The sequence below is a fragment of the Phyllobates terribilis genome, unplaced genomic scaffold, assembly GCF_046119375.1.
Source record: "Phyllobates terribilis strain yellow unplaced genomic scaffold, ASM4611937v1 Scaffold_13__5_contigs__length_258822181, whole genome shotgun sequence".
Lineage (NCBI taxonomy): Eukaryota > Metazoa > Chordata > Amphibia > Anura > Dendrobatidae > Phyllobates > Phyllobates terribilis.
In genome coordinates this window covers 168,051,586-168,066,212 of record NW_027362773.1, presented here as the reverse complement: position 1 = coordinate 168,066,212, position 14,627 = coordinate 168,051,586, and the positions used below count along the sequence as shown (strand labels likewise).

General features: G+C 51.0%; 1 protein-coding gene across 2 annotated transcripts in view; it reads left to right on the top strand.

Moving 5' to 3' along the window:
* LOC141174222 (uncharacterized) overlaps nt 1–14,627 on the top strand; it is a 144,366-nt gene that overhangs the window by 42,760 nt on the left and 86,979 nt on the right. For both annotated transcript variants that reach the window (XR_012252820.1, XM_073659038.1), the window contains exons 3-4: nt 7,509–7,835; nt 10,420–10,527. Coding sequence is in view for 1 of the 2 variants with exons in the window: in XM_073659038.1 (XP_073515139.1) it covers nt 7,509–7,835; nt 10,420–10,527 (435 nt within the window). In the remaining variant the exon portion in view is untranslated. The remainder of the gene's footprint in view (nt 1–7,508; nt 7,836–10,419; nt 10,528–14,627) is intronic.

Here is a 14,627-nt window from a genome sequence, read left to right as displayed (position 1 = left end):
TGCAGCTCTGGAGTATAATACAGGAGGTAACTCAGGATCAGTAATGTAATGTATGTACACAGTGACTGCACCAGCAGAATAGTGAGTGCAGCTCTGGAGTATAACACAGGATGTAACTCAGGATCAGTAATGTAATGTATGTACACAGTGACTGCACCAGCAGAATAGTGAGTGCAGCTCTGGAGTATAATACAGGAGGTAACTCAGGATCAGTAATGTAATGTATGTACACCGTGATTGCACCAGCAGAATAGTGAGTGCAGCTCTGGAGTATAACACAGGATGTAACTCAGGATCAGTAATGTAATGTACGTACACAGCGACTGCACCAGCAGAATAGTGAGCGCAGCTCTGGAGTATAACTGTGTACATACATTACATTACTGATCCTGAGTTACCTCCTGTATTATACTCCAGAGCTGCACTCACTATTCTGCTGGTGCAGTCACTGTGTACATACATTACATTACTGATCCTGAGTTACATCCTGTATTATACTCCAGAGCTGCACTCACTATTCTGCTGGTGCAGTCACTGTGTACATACATTACATTACTGATCCTGAGTTACCTCCTGTATTATACTCCAGAGCTGCACTCACTATTCTGCTGGTGCTGTCACTGTGTACATACATTACATTACTGATCCTGAGTTACATCCTGTGTTATACTCCAGAGCTGCACTCACTATTCTGCTGGTGCAGTCACTGTGTACATACATTACATTACTGATCCTGAGTTACCTCCTGTATTATACTCCAGAGCTGCACTCACTATTCTGCTGGTGCAGTCACTGTGTACATACATTACATTACTGATCCTGAGTTACATCCTGTATTATACTCCAGAGCTGCACTCACTATTCTGCTGGTGCTGTCACTGTGTACATACATTACATTACTGATCCTGAGTTACATCCTGTATTATACTCCAGAGCTGCACTCACTATTCTGCTGGTGCAGTCACTGTGTACATACATTACATTACTGATCCTGAGTTACCTCCTGTATTATACTCCAGAGCTGCACTCACTATTCTGCTGGTGCAGTCACTGTGTACATACATTACATTACTGATCCTGAGTTACATCCTGTATTATACTCCAGAGCTGTAATGTAATGTATGTACACAGTGACTGCACCAGCAGAATAGTGAGTGCAGCTCTGGAGTATAATACAGGAGGTAACTCAGGATCAGTAATGTAATGTATGTACACAGTGACTGCACTAGCAGAATAGTGAGTGCAGCTCTGGAGTATAATACAGGATGTTACTCAGGATCAGTAATGTAATGTATGTACACAGTGACTGCACCAGCAGAATAGTGAGTGCAGCTCTGGAGTATAATACAGGATGTAACTCAGGATCCGTAATGTAATGTATGTACACCGTGATTGCACCAGCAGAATAGTGAGTGCAGCTCTGGAGTATAATACAGGATGTAACTCAGGATCAGTAATGTAATGTATGTACACAGTGACTGCACCAGCAGAATAGTGAGTGCAGCTCTGGAGTATAATACAGGATGTAATCCGGATCAGTAATGTAATGTATGTACAGTGACTGCACCAGCAGAATAGTGAGTGCAGCTCTGGAGTATAATACAGGAGGTAACTCAGGATCAGTAATGTAATGTATGTACACAGTGACTGCACCAGCAGAATAGTGAGTGCAGCTCTGGAGTATAATACAGGATGTAACTCAGAATCAGTAACGTAATGTATGTACACAGTGACTGCACCAGCAGAATAGTGAGTGCAGCTCTGGAGTATAATACAGGAGGTAACTCAGGATCAGTAATATAATGTATGTACACAGTGACTACACCAGCAGAATAGTGAGTGCAGCTCTGGAGTATAATACAGAACGTAACTCAGGATCAGTAATGTAATGTATGTACACAGTGACTACACCAGCAGAATAGTGAGTGCAGCTCTGGAGTATAATACAGCATGTAACACAGGATCAGTAATGTAATGTATGTACACAGTGACTACACCAGCAGAATAGTGAGTGCAGCTCTGGAGTATAATACAGAACGTAACTCAGGATCAGTAATGTAATGTATGTACAAAGTGACTGCACCAGCAGAATAGTGAGTGCAGCTCTGGAGTATAATACAGGAGGTAACTCAGGATCAGTAATGTAATGTATGTACACAGTGACTGCACCAGCAGAATAGTGAGTGCAGCTCTGGAGTATAATACAGGAGGTAACTCAGGATCAGTAATATAATGTATGTACACAGTGACTACACCAGCAGAATAGTGAGTGCAGCTCTGGAGTATAATACAGGAGGTAACTCAGGATCAGTAATGTAATGTATGTACACAGTGACTGCACCAGCAGAATAGTGAGTGCAGCTCTGGAGTATAATACAGGAGGTAACTCAGGATCAGTAATGTAATGTATGTGCACAGTGACTGCACCAGCAGAATAGTGAGTGCAGCTCTGGAGTATAACACAGGATGTAACTCAGGATCAGTAATGTAATGTATGTACACAGTGGCAGCACCAGCAGAATAGTGAGTGCAGCTCTGGAGTTTAATACAGGAGGTAACTCAGGATCAGTAATGTAATGTATGTACACAGTGACTGCACCAGCAGAATAGTGAGTGCAGCTCTGCAGTATAATACAGGATGTAACTCAGGATCAGTAATGTAATGTATGTACACAGTGACTACACCAGCAGAATAGTGAGTGCAGCTCTGCAGTATAATACAGGATGTAACTCAGGATCAGTAATGTAATGTATGTACACAGTGACTGCACCAGCAGAATAGTGAGTTCAGCTCTGGGATATAATACAGGAGGTAACTCAGGATCAGTAATGTAATGTATGTATACAGTGACTACACCAGCAGAATAGTGAGTGCAGCTCTGCAGTATAATACAGGATGTAACTCAGGATCAGTAATGTAATGTATGTACACAGTGACTGCACCAGCAGAATAGTGAGTTCAGCTCTGGGGTATAATACAGGAGGTAACTCAGGATCAGTAATGTAATGTATGTACACAGTGACTGCACCAGCAGAATAGTGAGTGCAGCTCTGCAGTATAATACAGGATGTAACTCAGGATCAGTAATGTAATGTATGTACACAGTGACTGTACCAGCAGAATAGTGAGTGCAGCTCTGGAGTATAATACAGGATGTAACTCAGGATCAGTAATGTAATGTATGTACACAATAACTGCACAAGAAGAATAGTGAGTGCAGCTCTGGAGTATAATACAGGAGGTAACTCAGGATCAGTAATGTAATGTATGTACACAGTGACTGCACCAGCAGAATAGTGAGTGCAGCTCTGGGGTATAATACAGGAGGTAACTCAGGATCAGTAATGTAATGTATGTACACAGTGACTGCACCAGCAGAATAGTGAGTGCAGCTCTGGGGTATAATACAGGAGGTAACTCAGGATCAGTAATGTAATGTATGTACACAGTGACTGCACCAGCAGAATAGTGAGTGCAGCTCTGGAGTATAATACAGGAGGTAACTCAGGATCAGTAATGTAATGTATGTACACAGTGACTACACCAGCAGAATAGTGAGTGCAGCTCTGGAGTATAATACAGGATATAACTCAGGATCAGTAATGTAATGTATGTACACAGTGACTGCACCAGCAGAATAGTGAGCGCAGCTCTGGAGTATAATACAGGAGGTAACTCAGGATCAGTAATGTAATGTATGTACACAGTGACTGCACCAGCAGAATAGTGAGTGCAGCTCTGGAGTATAATACAGGATGTAACTCAGGATCAGTAATGTAATGTATGTACACAGTGACTGCTCCAGCAGAATAGTGAGTGCAGCTCTGGAGTATAATACAGGAGGTAACTCAGGATCAGTAATGTAATGTATGTACACAGTGACTGCACCAGCAGAATAGTGAGTGCAGCTCTGGAGTATAATACAGGAGGTAACTCAGGATCAGTAATGTAATGTATGTACACAGTGACTGAGAGGGCAGAATAGTGAGTGCAGCTCTGGAGTATAATACAGGATGTAACTCAGGATCAGTAATGTAATGTATGTACACAGTGACTGCACCAGCAGAATAGTGAGTGCAGTTCTGGAGTATAATACAGGCGGTAACTCAGGATCAGTAATGTAATGTATGTACACAGTGACTGCACCAGCAGAATAGTGAGTGCAGCTCTGGAGTATAATACAGGATGTAACTCAGGATCAGTAATGTAATGTATGTACACAGTGACTGCACCAGCAGAATAGTGAGTGCAGCTCTGGAGTATAATACAGGATGTAACTCAGAATCAGTAACGTAATGTATGTACACAGTGACTGCACCAGCAGAATAGTGAGTGCAGCTCTGGAGTATAATACAGGAGGTAACTCAGGATCAGTAATGTAATGTATGTACACAGTGACTGCACCAGCAGAATAGTGAGTGCAGCTCTGGAGTATAATACAGGATGTAACTCAGGATCAGTAATGTAATGTATGTACACAGTGACTGCTCCAGCAGAATAGTGAGTGCAGCTCTGGAGTATAATACAGGAGGTAACTCAGAATCAGTAACGTAATGTATGTACACAGTGACTGCACCAGCAGAATAGTGAGTGCAGCTCTGGAGTATAATACAGGAGGTAACTCAGGATCAGTAATGTAATGTATGTACACAGTGACTGAGAGGGCAGAATAGTGAGTGCAGCTCTGGAGTATAATACAGGATGTAACTCAGGATCAGTAATGTAATGTATGTACACAGTGACTGCACCAGCAGAATAGTGAGTGCAGTTCTGGAGTATAATACAGGCGGTAACTCAGGATCAGTAATGTAATGTATGTACACAGTGACTGCACCAGCAGAATAGTGAGTGCAGCTCTGGAGTATAATACAGGATGTAACTCAGGATCAGTAATGTAATGTATGTACACAGTGACTGCACCAGCAGAATAGTGAGTGCAGCTCTGGAGTATAATACAGGATGTAACTCAGGATCAGTAATGTAATGTATGTACACAGTGACTGCACCAGCAGAATAGTGAGTGCAGTTCTGGAGTATAATACAGGCGGTAACTCAGGATCAGTAATGTAATGTATGTACACAGTGACTGCACCAGCAGAATAGTGAGTGCAGCTCTGGAGTATAATACAGGATGTAACTCAGGATCAGTAATGTAATGTATGTACACAGTGACTGCACCAGCAGAATAGTGAGTGCAGCTCTGGAGTATAATACAGGAGGTAACTCAGGATCAGTAATGTAATGTATGTACACAGTGACTGCACCAGCAGAATAGTGAGTGCAGCTCTGGAGTATAATACAGGAGGTAACTCAGGATCAGTAATGTAATGTATGTACACAGTGACTGCACCAGCAGAATAGTGAGTGCAGCACTGGAGTATAATACAGGAGGTAACTCAGGATCAGTAATGTAATGTATGTACACAGTGACTGCACCAGCAGAATAGTGAGTGCAGCTCTGGAGAATAATACAGGATGTAACTCAGGATCAGTAATGTAATGTATGTACACAGTGACTGCACCAGCAGAATAGTGAGTGCAGCTCTGGAGTATAATACAGGACGTAACTCAGGATCAGTAATGTAATGTATGTACACAGTGACTGCACCAGCAGAATAGTGAGTGCAGCTCTGGAGTATAATACAGGATGTAACTCAGGATCAGTAATGTAATGTATGTACACAGTGACTCCACCAGCAGAATAGTGAGTGCAGCTCTGGAGAATAATACAGGATGTAACTCAGGATCAGTAATGTAATGTATGTACACAGTGACTGCACCAGCAGAATAGTGAGTGCAGCTCTGGGGTATAATACAGGATGTAACTCAGGATCAGTAATGTAATGTATGTACACAGTGACTGCACCAGCAGAATAGTGAGTGCAGCTCTGGAGTATAATACAGGAGGTAACTCAGGATCAGTAATGTCCTGTATATACACTGGCTGGTGTTCACTCTATATAACAGATGTTATGGGGTAAGTCGTGGACCCGTCAATCACCAGTGGTAGTTCCGCGGACGGTGTTGTGTTAGTGGATGATTGTTGAGCGCAGAGCCGGGAACAATACACAAGTATCTACAATCTGGGAATATCCGTGATGCTGCCAGGACGGACCATCGAATACATAGCACTGGGGGTCTCTGCAACGCAGAACAAGGTGACGGCCACAAAGGTCCATTATGCAAATTATACAAATTTTATATATAAATACACAAAAGACAGAAGAAAGGACACAATACTGATAATATAATGTAGCTTTAAAAACTTCCGAAACCTCAGCGGGTGCAGCTGAGCGCAGGGTGGTGTGTGGAGGTTTATTAAATATCTTTATTCTATCTAATATTATTGTAAATATAAACCCCCCATAGATATCATGGACCGGCTCCCAGCATTAATCAGTGATATTATCTTCCAGGTTTAAATATCCAAAGACCGATGAACCCTGCAGCAATATTCTGAAAGTGCAGCTGAGACATAGCGGAGAGGGGGGATGGGCAGCGGGGCACCGCCGAGGGGGGATGGGCAGCGGGGCACCGCCAGGGGGGATGGGCAGCGGGGCACCGCCGGGGGGGGGGATGGGCAGCGGGGCACCGCCGAGGGGGGATGGGCAGCGGGGCACCGCCGAGGGGGGATGGGCAGCGGGGCACCGCCGAGGGGGGATGGGCAGCGGGGCACCGCCGAGGGGGGATGGGCAGCGGGGCACCGCCGGGGGGGATGGGCAGCGGGGCACCGCCGAGGGGGGATGGGCAGCGGGGCACCGCCAGGGGGGATGGGCAGCGGGGCACCGCCGAGGGGGGATGGGCAGCGGGGCACCGCCGGGGGGGATGGGCAGCGGGGCACCGCCGAGGGGGGATGGGCAGCGGGGCACCGCCAGGGGGGATGGGCAGCGGGGCACCACTGAGGGGAAATGGGCAGCGGGGCACCGCCTAGGGAGGATGGGCAGCGGGGCACCGCCAGGGGGGATGGGCAGCGGGGCACCGCCGGGGGGGGGATGGGCAGCGGGGCACCGCCGAGGGAGGATGGGCAGCGGGGCACCGCCAGGGGGGATGGGCAGGGTGCACCGTCGGGGGGGGGGATGGGCAGCGGGGCACCGCCGAGTGGGGATGGGCAGAGGGGCACCGCCAGGGGGGATGGGCAGCGGGGCACCACTGAGGGGGGATGGGCAGCGGGGCACCGCCGGGGGGGGGATGGGCAGCGAGGCACCGCCGAGGGAGGATGGGCAGCGGGGCACCGCCAGGGGGGATGGGCAGCGGGGCACCGCCGAGGGAGGACGTGCGCCGCGGTGCCCAGCTGAGATTTCTGAAGTTTTTAAAGCTACATTATATTATTGTCCTCAGTATTGTGTCTTTGTTCTGCCTTTTGTGCCTTTATGTATAAAATTTGTATAATTTGCATAATGGAGCTTTGTGGCCGTCACCTTGTTCTGCGTTGCAGAGACCCCCAGTTGTATGAATGGAGATGTAAATATTTCTGCCTTATATGAGTGTTCGGTGGTCTCTTTTGCAGCTGCGCCCTCCGCCGTCCTGACGCCTGGAGATGCCGTCAATGTGGAGCTGGGGAATGAGAAAGTCGTGTCCTGTGAAGTCGCCAACTTTTATCCTAAAGATGTCACTATTCGCTGGGTGCGACACGAGAAAGATTCGACATGTGTGGCCCTGGAGCGAGGAACCTGCACCGGTGACACCGTCAATAACCCAGACGGGACGTTCAATGTCACCAGTCACCTGACCTTGTATCCCACCCTGCAGGACCACGGCTACAAATACTCCTGTCTGGTGAAGCACCGATCTCTGCACCAGGAGCTGATGGAGAACTTCACCCTGACAGTCACAGGTGATTCCTAAATCCCCCCGAAGTGTAGACCTGAGATGAGTAATGCACAGCGTCAGGAGGGGGCCGAGGCGTCAGGAGGGGGCCGAGGCGTCTGGAAGGGGGCAGAGGCGTCAGGAGGGGGCAGAGGCGTCTGTAAGGGGGCCGAGGCGTCAGGAGGGGGCCGAGGCATCAGGAGGGGGCAGAGGCGTCTGGAAGGGGGCAGAGGCGTCTGGAAGGGGGCAGAGGCGTCAGGAGGGGGCAGAGGCGCCAGGAGGGGGCAGAGGCGCCAGGAGGGGGCAGAGGCGCCAGAAGGGGGCCGAGGCATCAGGAGGGGGCCGAGGCGCCAGGAGGGGGCAGAGGCGTCTGGAAGGGGGCAGAGGCGTCAGGAGGGGGCAGAAGCGCCAGGAGGGGGCAGAGGCGTCAGGAGGGGGCAGAGGCGTCTGGAAGGGGGCAGAGGCGTCTGGAAGGGGGCCGAGGCGTCTGGAAGGGGGCCGAGGCATCAGGAGGGGGCAGAAGCGTCTGGAAGGGGGCAGAGGAGTCTGGAAGGGGGCCGAGGCGTCAGGAGGGGGCCGAGGCATCAGGAGGGGGCAGAGGTGTCAGGAGGGGGCAGAGGCGTCAGGAGGGGGCAGAGGCGTCTGGAAGGGGGCCGAGGCGTCAGGAGGGGGCCGAGGCGTCAGGAGGGGGCCGAGGCGTCAGGAGGGGGCAGAAGCGCCAGGAGGGGGCAGAGGCGTCAGGAGGGGGCAGAGGCGTCTGGAAGGGGGCAGAGGCGTCTGGAAGGGGGCCGAGGCGTCAGGAGGGGGCCGAGGCATCAGGAGGGGGCAGAGGCGTCTGGAAGGCGGCAGAGGAGTCTGGAAGGGGACAGAGGAGTCTGGAAGGGGGCAGAGGAGTCTGGAAGGGGGCAGAGGCGTCAGGAGGGGGCCGAGGCATCAGGAGGGGGCAGAGGCGTCAGGAGGGGGCCGAGGCATCAGGAGGGTTCAGAGGCGTCAGGAGGGGGCAGAGGCGTCAGGAGGGGGCCGAGGCATCAGCAGGGGGCCGAGGCGTCTGGAAGGGGGCTGAGGCGTCAGGAGGGGGCAGAGGCGTCAGGAGGGGGCAGAGGCGTCAGGAGGGGGCAGAAGCGTCAGGAGGGGGCAGAGGCGTCAGGAGGGGGCAGAGGCGTCAGGAGGGGGCAGAGGCGCCAGGAGGGGGCAGAGGCGTCCGGAGGGGTCAGAGGCGTCCCGAGGGGGCAGAGGCGTCCCGAGGGGGCAGAGGCGCCAGGAGGGGGCAGAGACTTCAGGAGGGGGCCGAGGCGTCAGGAGGGGTCGAGGCGTCAGGAGGGGGCAGAGGTGCCAGGAGGAGGCAGAGGCGGCGGAGACCACTCCATCTATTCTCCAATAGCAACTGCAAAATGGCCTGATCTCCAGGGACTGAATACGGAGGGGCGACATTGAGAGGAAATAAAAAGACACATTCTAACTGCACAAAAAATATCACAATAGAGACGATGCCCCCAATATCAGCGGTCCCCAACATTGACCGGTAATAATGAGGGACAAAGTGAATCAACCGGCATCATGTCCTCCATGATCAACCATTTTATAGGAACCAAAAATCCTTAGATTTGTCAGCGTAAGTACATCAGTCCCCTGCAGTCTGTGCCAAGTGCATATATTCGGATTACTAGACACTGCTAGAACCAAACCACAGTAATAATCCCAGGAGCTGAAGTGTGCAGGACGCTCAAACCTACCGACCGTCGGCGCACTAGACCTACGGGCCGTCGGCGCACTAGACCTACGGGCCGTCGGCGCACTAGACCTACGGGCCGTCGGCGCACTAGACCTACGGGCCGTGGGCGCACTAGACCTAAGGGCCGTCGGCGCAGTAGACCTACCGACCGTCGGCGCACTAGACCTACGGGCCGTCGGCGCACTAGACCTACGGGCCGTCGGGGCACTAGACCTACGGGCCGTCGGGGCACTAGACCTACGGGCCGTCGGGGCACTAGACCTACGGGCCGTCGGCGCACTAGACCTACGGGCCGTCGGGGCACTAGACCTACGGGCCGTCGGGGCACTAGACCTACGGGCCGTCGGCGCACTAGACCTACGGGCGCTAGTGAACAGTGGGCTCCATGTCAGGTTTACTTCATACTTACAAGTGACCACATGAAATAGACAAACAGAAGCCCCTGACGATGAGAAGCAGACAGTCACCGAAGGCTCCTGTATGAGGACGACATCCTGCGCTCCTACTGGTGTAGAACGCAGAATAAATACTGTCAAGAGAGATGACATTAATACCGCCCGCGGCAGTCCAAGTAGTGTCAAAATGGCTGCCTAGATGGAAACAGGAGGGTAATCTGCCATGTAAATGAAGGACAACAGAGGGTTAATATGAAGCTACACAAACTCTGGGCAGTGATCAGTAAAGGCACTATAGCGCCATATTGTACTGATGGCAGACATATACTATAGATTGTACAGGCCGGACCTTCAGCAGTGATGCATACAGTGGCCCGGTACAGACGCCCCTCACCCCCTAGTCCATGTTCTCACAGGCTCCTGATCCTCTTCACTGATGGTGGATCCATCAACCACGGATGAATATTTGTTCCTTGTGATTACAGAGAGAGAAGATAACACGGGGACAGTTGTCGCTGCCGTGATCGGGACCATAGTCGCCATGACTCTTATATTATTTGGTGGTCTCCTTTACAATCAAGTGGTGAAGAAAGGTGAGGCATCTGTGTGGTCGTGTGAGCAGTGGTGGTCGTGTCAGCAGTGGTGGTCGTGTCAGCAGTGGTGGTCGTGTCAGCAGTGGTGGTCGTGACAGCAGTGGTAGTTGTGTCAGCAGTGGTGGTCGTGACAGCAGTGGTAATAGTGTGAGCAGTAGTGGTCGTGTCAGCAGTGGTGGTTGTGTCAGCAGTGGTGATTGTGTCAGCAGTGGTGGTCGTGTCAGCAGTGGTGGTCGTGTGAGCAGTGGTGGTTGTGTGAGCAGTGGTGATTGTGTCAGCAGTGGTGGTCGTGTCAGCAGTGGTAGTCATGTGAGCAGTGGTGGTTGTGTGAGCAGTGGTGGTTGTGTGAGCAGTGGTGGTTGTGTGAGCAGTGGTGGTCGTGTCAGCAGTGGTGGTCGTGTCAGCAGTGGTGGTCGTGACAGCAGTGGTAGTTGTGTCAGCAGTGGTAGTTGTGTCAGCAGTGGTGTTTGTGTGAGCAGTGGTGGTCGTGACAGCAGTGGTAATAGTGTGAGCAGTAGTGGTCGTGTCAGCAGTGGTGGTTGTGTCAGCAGTGGTGATTGTGTCAGCAGTGGTGGTCGTGTCAGCAGTGGTGGTCGTGTGAGCAGTGGTGGTCGTGTGAGCAGTGGTGATTGTGTCAGCAGTGGTGGTCGTGTCAGCAGTGGTAGTCATGTGAGCAGTGGTGGTTGTGTGAGCAGTGGTGGTTGTGTGAGCAGTGGTGGTTGTGTGAGCAGTGGTGGTTTTGTCAGCAGTGGTGGTCGTGTCAGCAGTGGTGGTCATGTGAGCAGTGGTGGTCGTGACAGCAGTGGTGGTTGTGTCAGCAGTGGTGGTTGTGTCAGCAGTGGTGGTTGTGTGAGCAGTGGTGGTCGTGACAGCAGTGGTGATTGTGTCAGCAGTGGTGGTTGTGTCAGCAGTGGTGGTTGTGACAGCAGTGGTGGTCGTGACAGCAGTGGTGGTCGTGACAGCAGTGGTGATTGTGTGAGCAGTGGTGGTCGTGACAGCAGTGGTGGTTGTGTCAGCAGTGGTGGTTGTGTCAGCAGTGGTGTTTGTGTGAGCAGTGGTGGTCGTGACAGCAGTGGTGGTTGTGTCAGCAGTGGTGATTGTGTGAGCAGTGGTGATTGTGTGAGCAGTGGTGATTGTGTGAGCAGTGGTGGTTGTGTCAGCAGTGGTGGTTGTGTCAGCAGTGGTGATTGTGTCAGCAGTGGTGGTTGTGACAGCAGTGGTGATTGTGTGAGCAGTGGTGATTGTGTGAGCAGTGGTGATTGTGTGAGCAGTGGTGGTCGTGACAGCAGTGGTGGTTGTGTCAGCAGTGGTGGTTGTGTCAGCAGTGGTGGTTGTGTCAGCAGTGGTGATTGTGTCAGCAGTGGTGGTTGTGACAGCAGTGGTGGTTGTGTCAGCAGTGGTGATTGTGTCAGCAGTGGTGATTGTGTCAGCAGTGGTGGTTGTGTCAGCAGTGGTGGTTGTGTGAGCAGTGGTGATTATGTGAGCAGTGGTGGTCTTGTCAGCAGTGGTGGTCTTGTCAGCAGTGGTGATTGTGTCAGCAGTGGTGGTCGTGACAGCAGTGGTGGTTGTGTCAGCAGTGGTGGTTGTGTGAGCAGTGGTGATTATGTGAGCAGTGGTGGTCTTGTCAGCAGTGGTGGTTGTGACAGCAGTGGTGGTTGTGTCAGCAGTGGTGTTTGTGTGAGCAGTGGTGGTCGTGACAGCAGTGGTGGTTGTGTCAGCAGTGGTAGTTGTGTGAGCAGTGGTGAGTGTGTGAGCAGTGGTGATTGTGTGAGCAGTGGTGGTCTTGTCAGCAGTGGTGTTTGTGTGAGCAGTGGTGGTCGTGACAGCAGTGGTGGTTGTGTCAGCAGTGGTGGTTGTGTGAGCAGTGGTGGTCGTGTCAGCAGTGGTGGTTGTGTGAGCAGTGGTGGTCATGTGAGCAGTGGTGGTCGTGACAGCAGTGGTAGTTGTGTGAGCAGTAGTGGTCGTGTCAGCAGTGGTGGTTGTGTCAGCAGTGGTGGTTGTGTCAGCAGTGGTGGTTGTGTGAGCAGTGGTGGTCGTGACAGCAGTGGTGGTTGTGTCAGCAGTGGTGGTTGTGTGAGCAGTGGTGGTCGTGTCAGCAGTGGTGGTTGTGTCAGCAGTGGTGGTTGTGTCAGCAGTGGTGGTTGTGTGAGCAGTGGTGGTTGTGTGAGCAGTGGTGGTCGTGTCAGCAGTGGTAGTTGTGTGAGCAGTGGTGGTTGTGTCAGCAGTGGTGGTTGTGTGAGCAGTGGTGGTTGTGTGAGCTGTGGTGATTGTGTGAGCAGTGAGGGTCGTGTCAGCAGTGGTGTTTGTGTGAGCAGTAGTGGCCGTGTCAGCAGTGGTAGTCATGTGAGCAGTGGTGATCGTGTCAGCAGTAGTGGTCATGTGAGCAGTGGTGGTCGTATAAGCAGTGGTGGTCGTATCAGCAGTGGTGGTCGTGTGACTATCAGTTGTCGTCCTCTGCTTCTTCCTGCTGTCAGTTTCTGGTGACTTTCCAGCTGATGGCTTGGCATCCTGTAAAGTCTAGTTATACTGGGATGGATTATCTGCAGGTTTACCAGTCAGTCAGGATTGGTCTCTAGTTATACTGGGATGGATTATCGGGCAGGTTTACCAGTCAGTCAGGATGTGGTCACTGGTTATACTGGGATGGATTATCTGCAAGTTTACCAGTCAGTCGGGATGTGGTCACTGGTTATACTGGGATGGATTATCTGGCAGGTTTACCTGTCAGTCACGATGTGGTCACTGGTTATACTGGAATGGATTATCTGCAGGTTTACCTGTCAGTCACGATGTGGTCACTGGTTATACTGGGATGTATTATCGGGCAGGTTTACCAGTCAGTCAGGATGTGGTCCCTGGTTATACTGGGATGGATTATCGGGCAGGTTTATCAGTCAGTCAGGATTGGTCACTGGTTATACTGGGATGGATTATCTGCAGGTTTACCAGTCAGTCAGGATGTGGTCACTGGTTATACTGGGATGGATTATCTGGCTGGTTTACCAGTCAGTCAGGATGTGGTCAATGGTTATACTGGGATGGATTATCTGCAGGTTTACCAGTCAGTCAGGTTGGGGTCACTGGTTATACTGGGATGGATTATATGGCAGGTTTACCAGTCAGTCAGAATATGGTCACTGGTTATACTGGGATGGATCATCTGCAGGGTTACCAGTCAGTCAGGATGTGGTCACTGGTTATACTGGGATGGATTATCAGGCAGGTTTACCAGTCAGTCAGGATGTGGTCACTGGTTATACTGGGATGGATTATCTGCAGGTTTACCAGTCAGTCAGGATGGGGTCACTGGTTATACTGGGATGGATTATCTGCAGGTTTACCAGTCAGTCAGGATGTGGTCACTGGTTATACTGGGATAGATTATCGGGCAAGTTTACTAGTCAGTCAGGATTGGTCACTGGTTATACTAGGATGGATTATCTGTCAGGTTTACCAGTCAGTCAGGATGTGGTCACTGGTTATACTGGGATGGATTATCGGGCAGGTTTACCAGTCAGTCAGGATGTGGTCACTGGTTATACTGGGATGGATTATCGGGCTGGTTTACCAGTCAGTCAGAATGTGGTCACTGGTTATACTGGGATGGATTATCTGCAGGTTTACCAGTCAGTCAGGTTGGGGTCACTGGTTATACTGGGATGGATTATATGGCAGGTTTACCAGTCAGTCAGAATATGGTCACTGGTTATACTGGGATGGATAATCTGCAGGTTTACCAGTCAGTCAGGATGTGGTCACTGGTTATACTGGGATGGATTATCAGGCTGGTTTACCAGTCAGTCAGGATGTGGTCAATGGTTATACTGGGATGGATTATCTGGCTCGTTTACCAGTCAGTCAGGATGTGGTCACTGGTTATACTGGGATGGATTATCTGCAGGTTTACCAGTCAGTCAGGATGGGGTCACTGGTTATACTGGGATGGATTATCTGCAGGTTTACCAGTCAGTCAGGATGTGGTCACTGGTTATACTGGGATAGATTATCGGGCAAGTTTACTAGTCAGTCAGGATTGGTCACTGGTTATACTAGGATGGATTATCTGTCAGGTTTACCAGTCAGTCAGGATGTGGTCACTG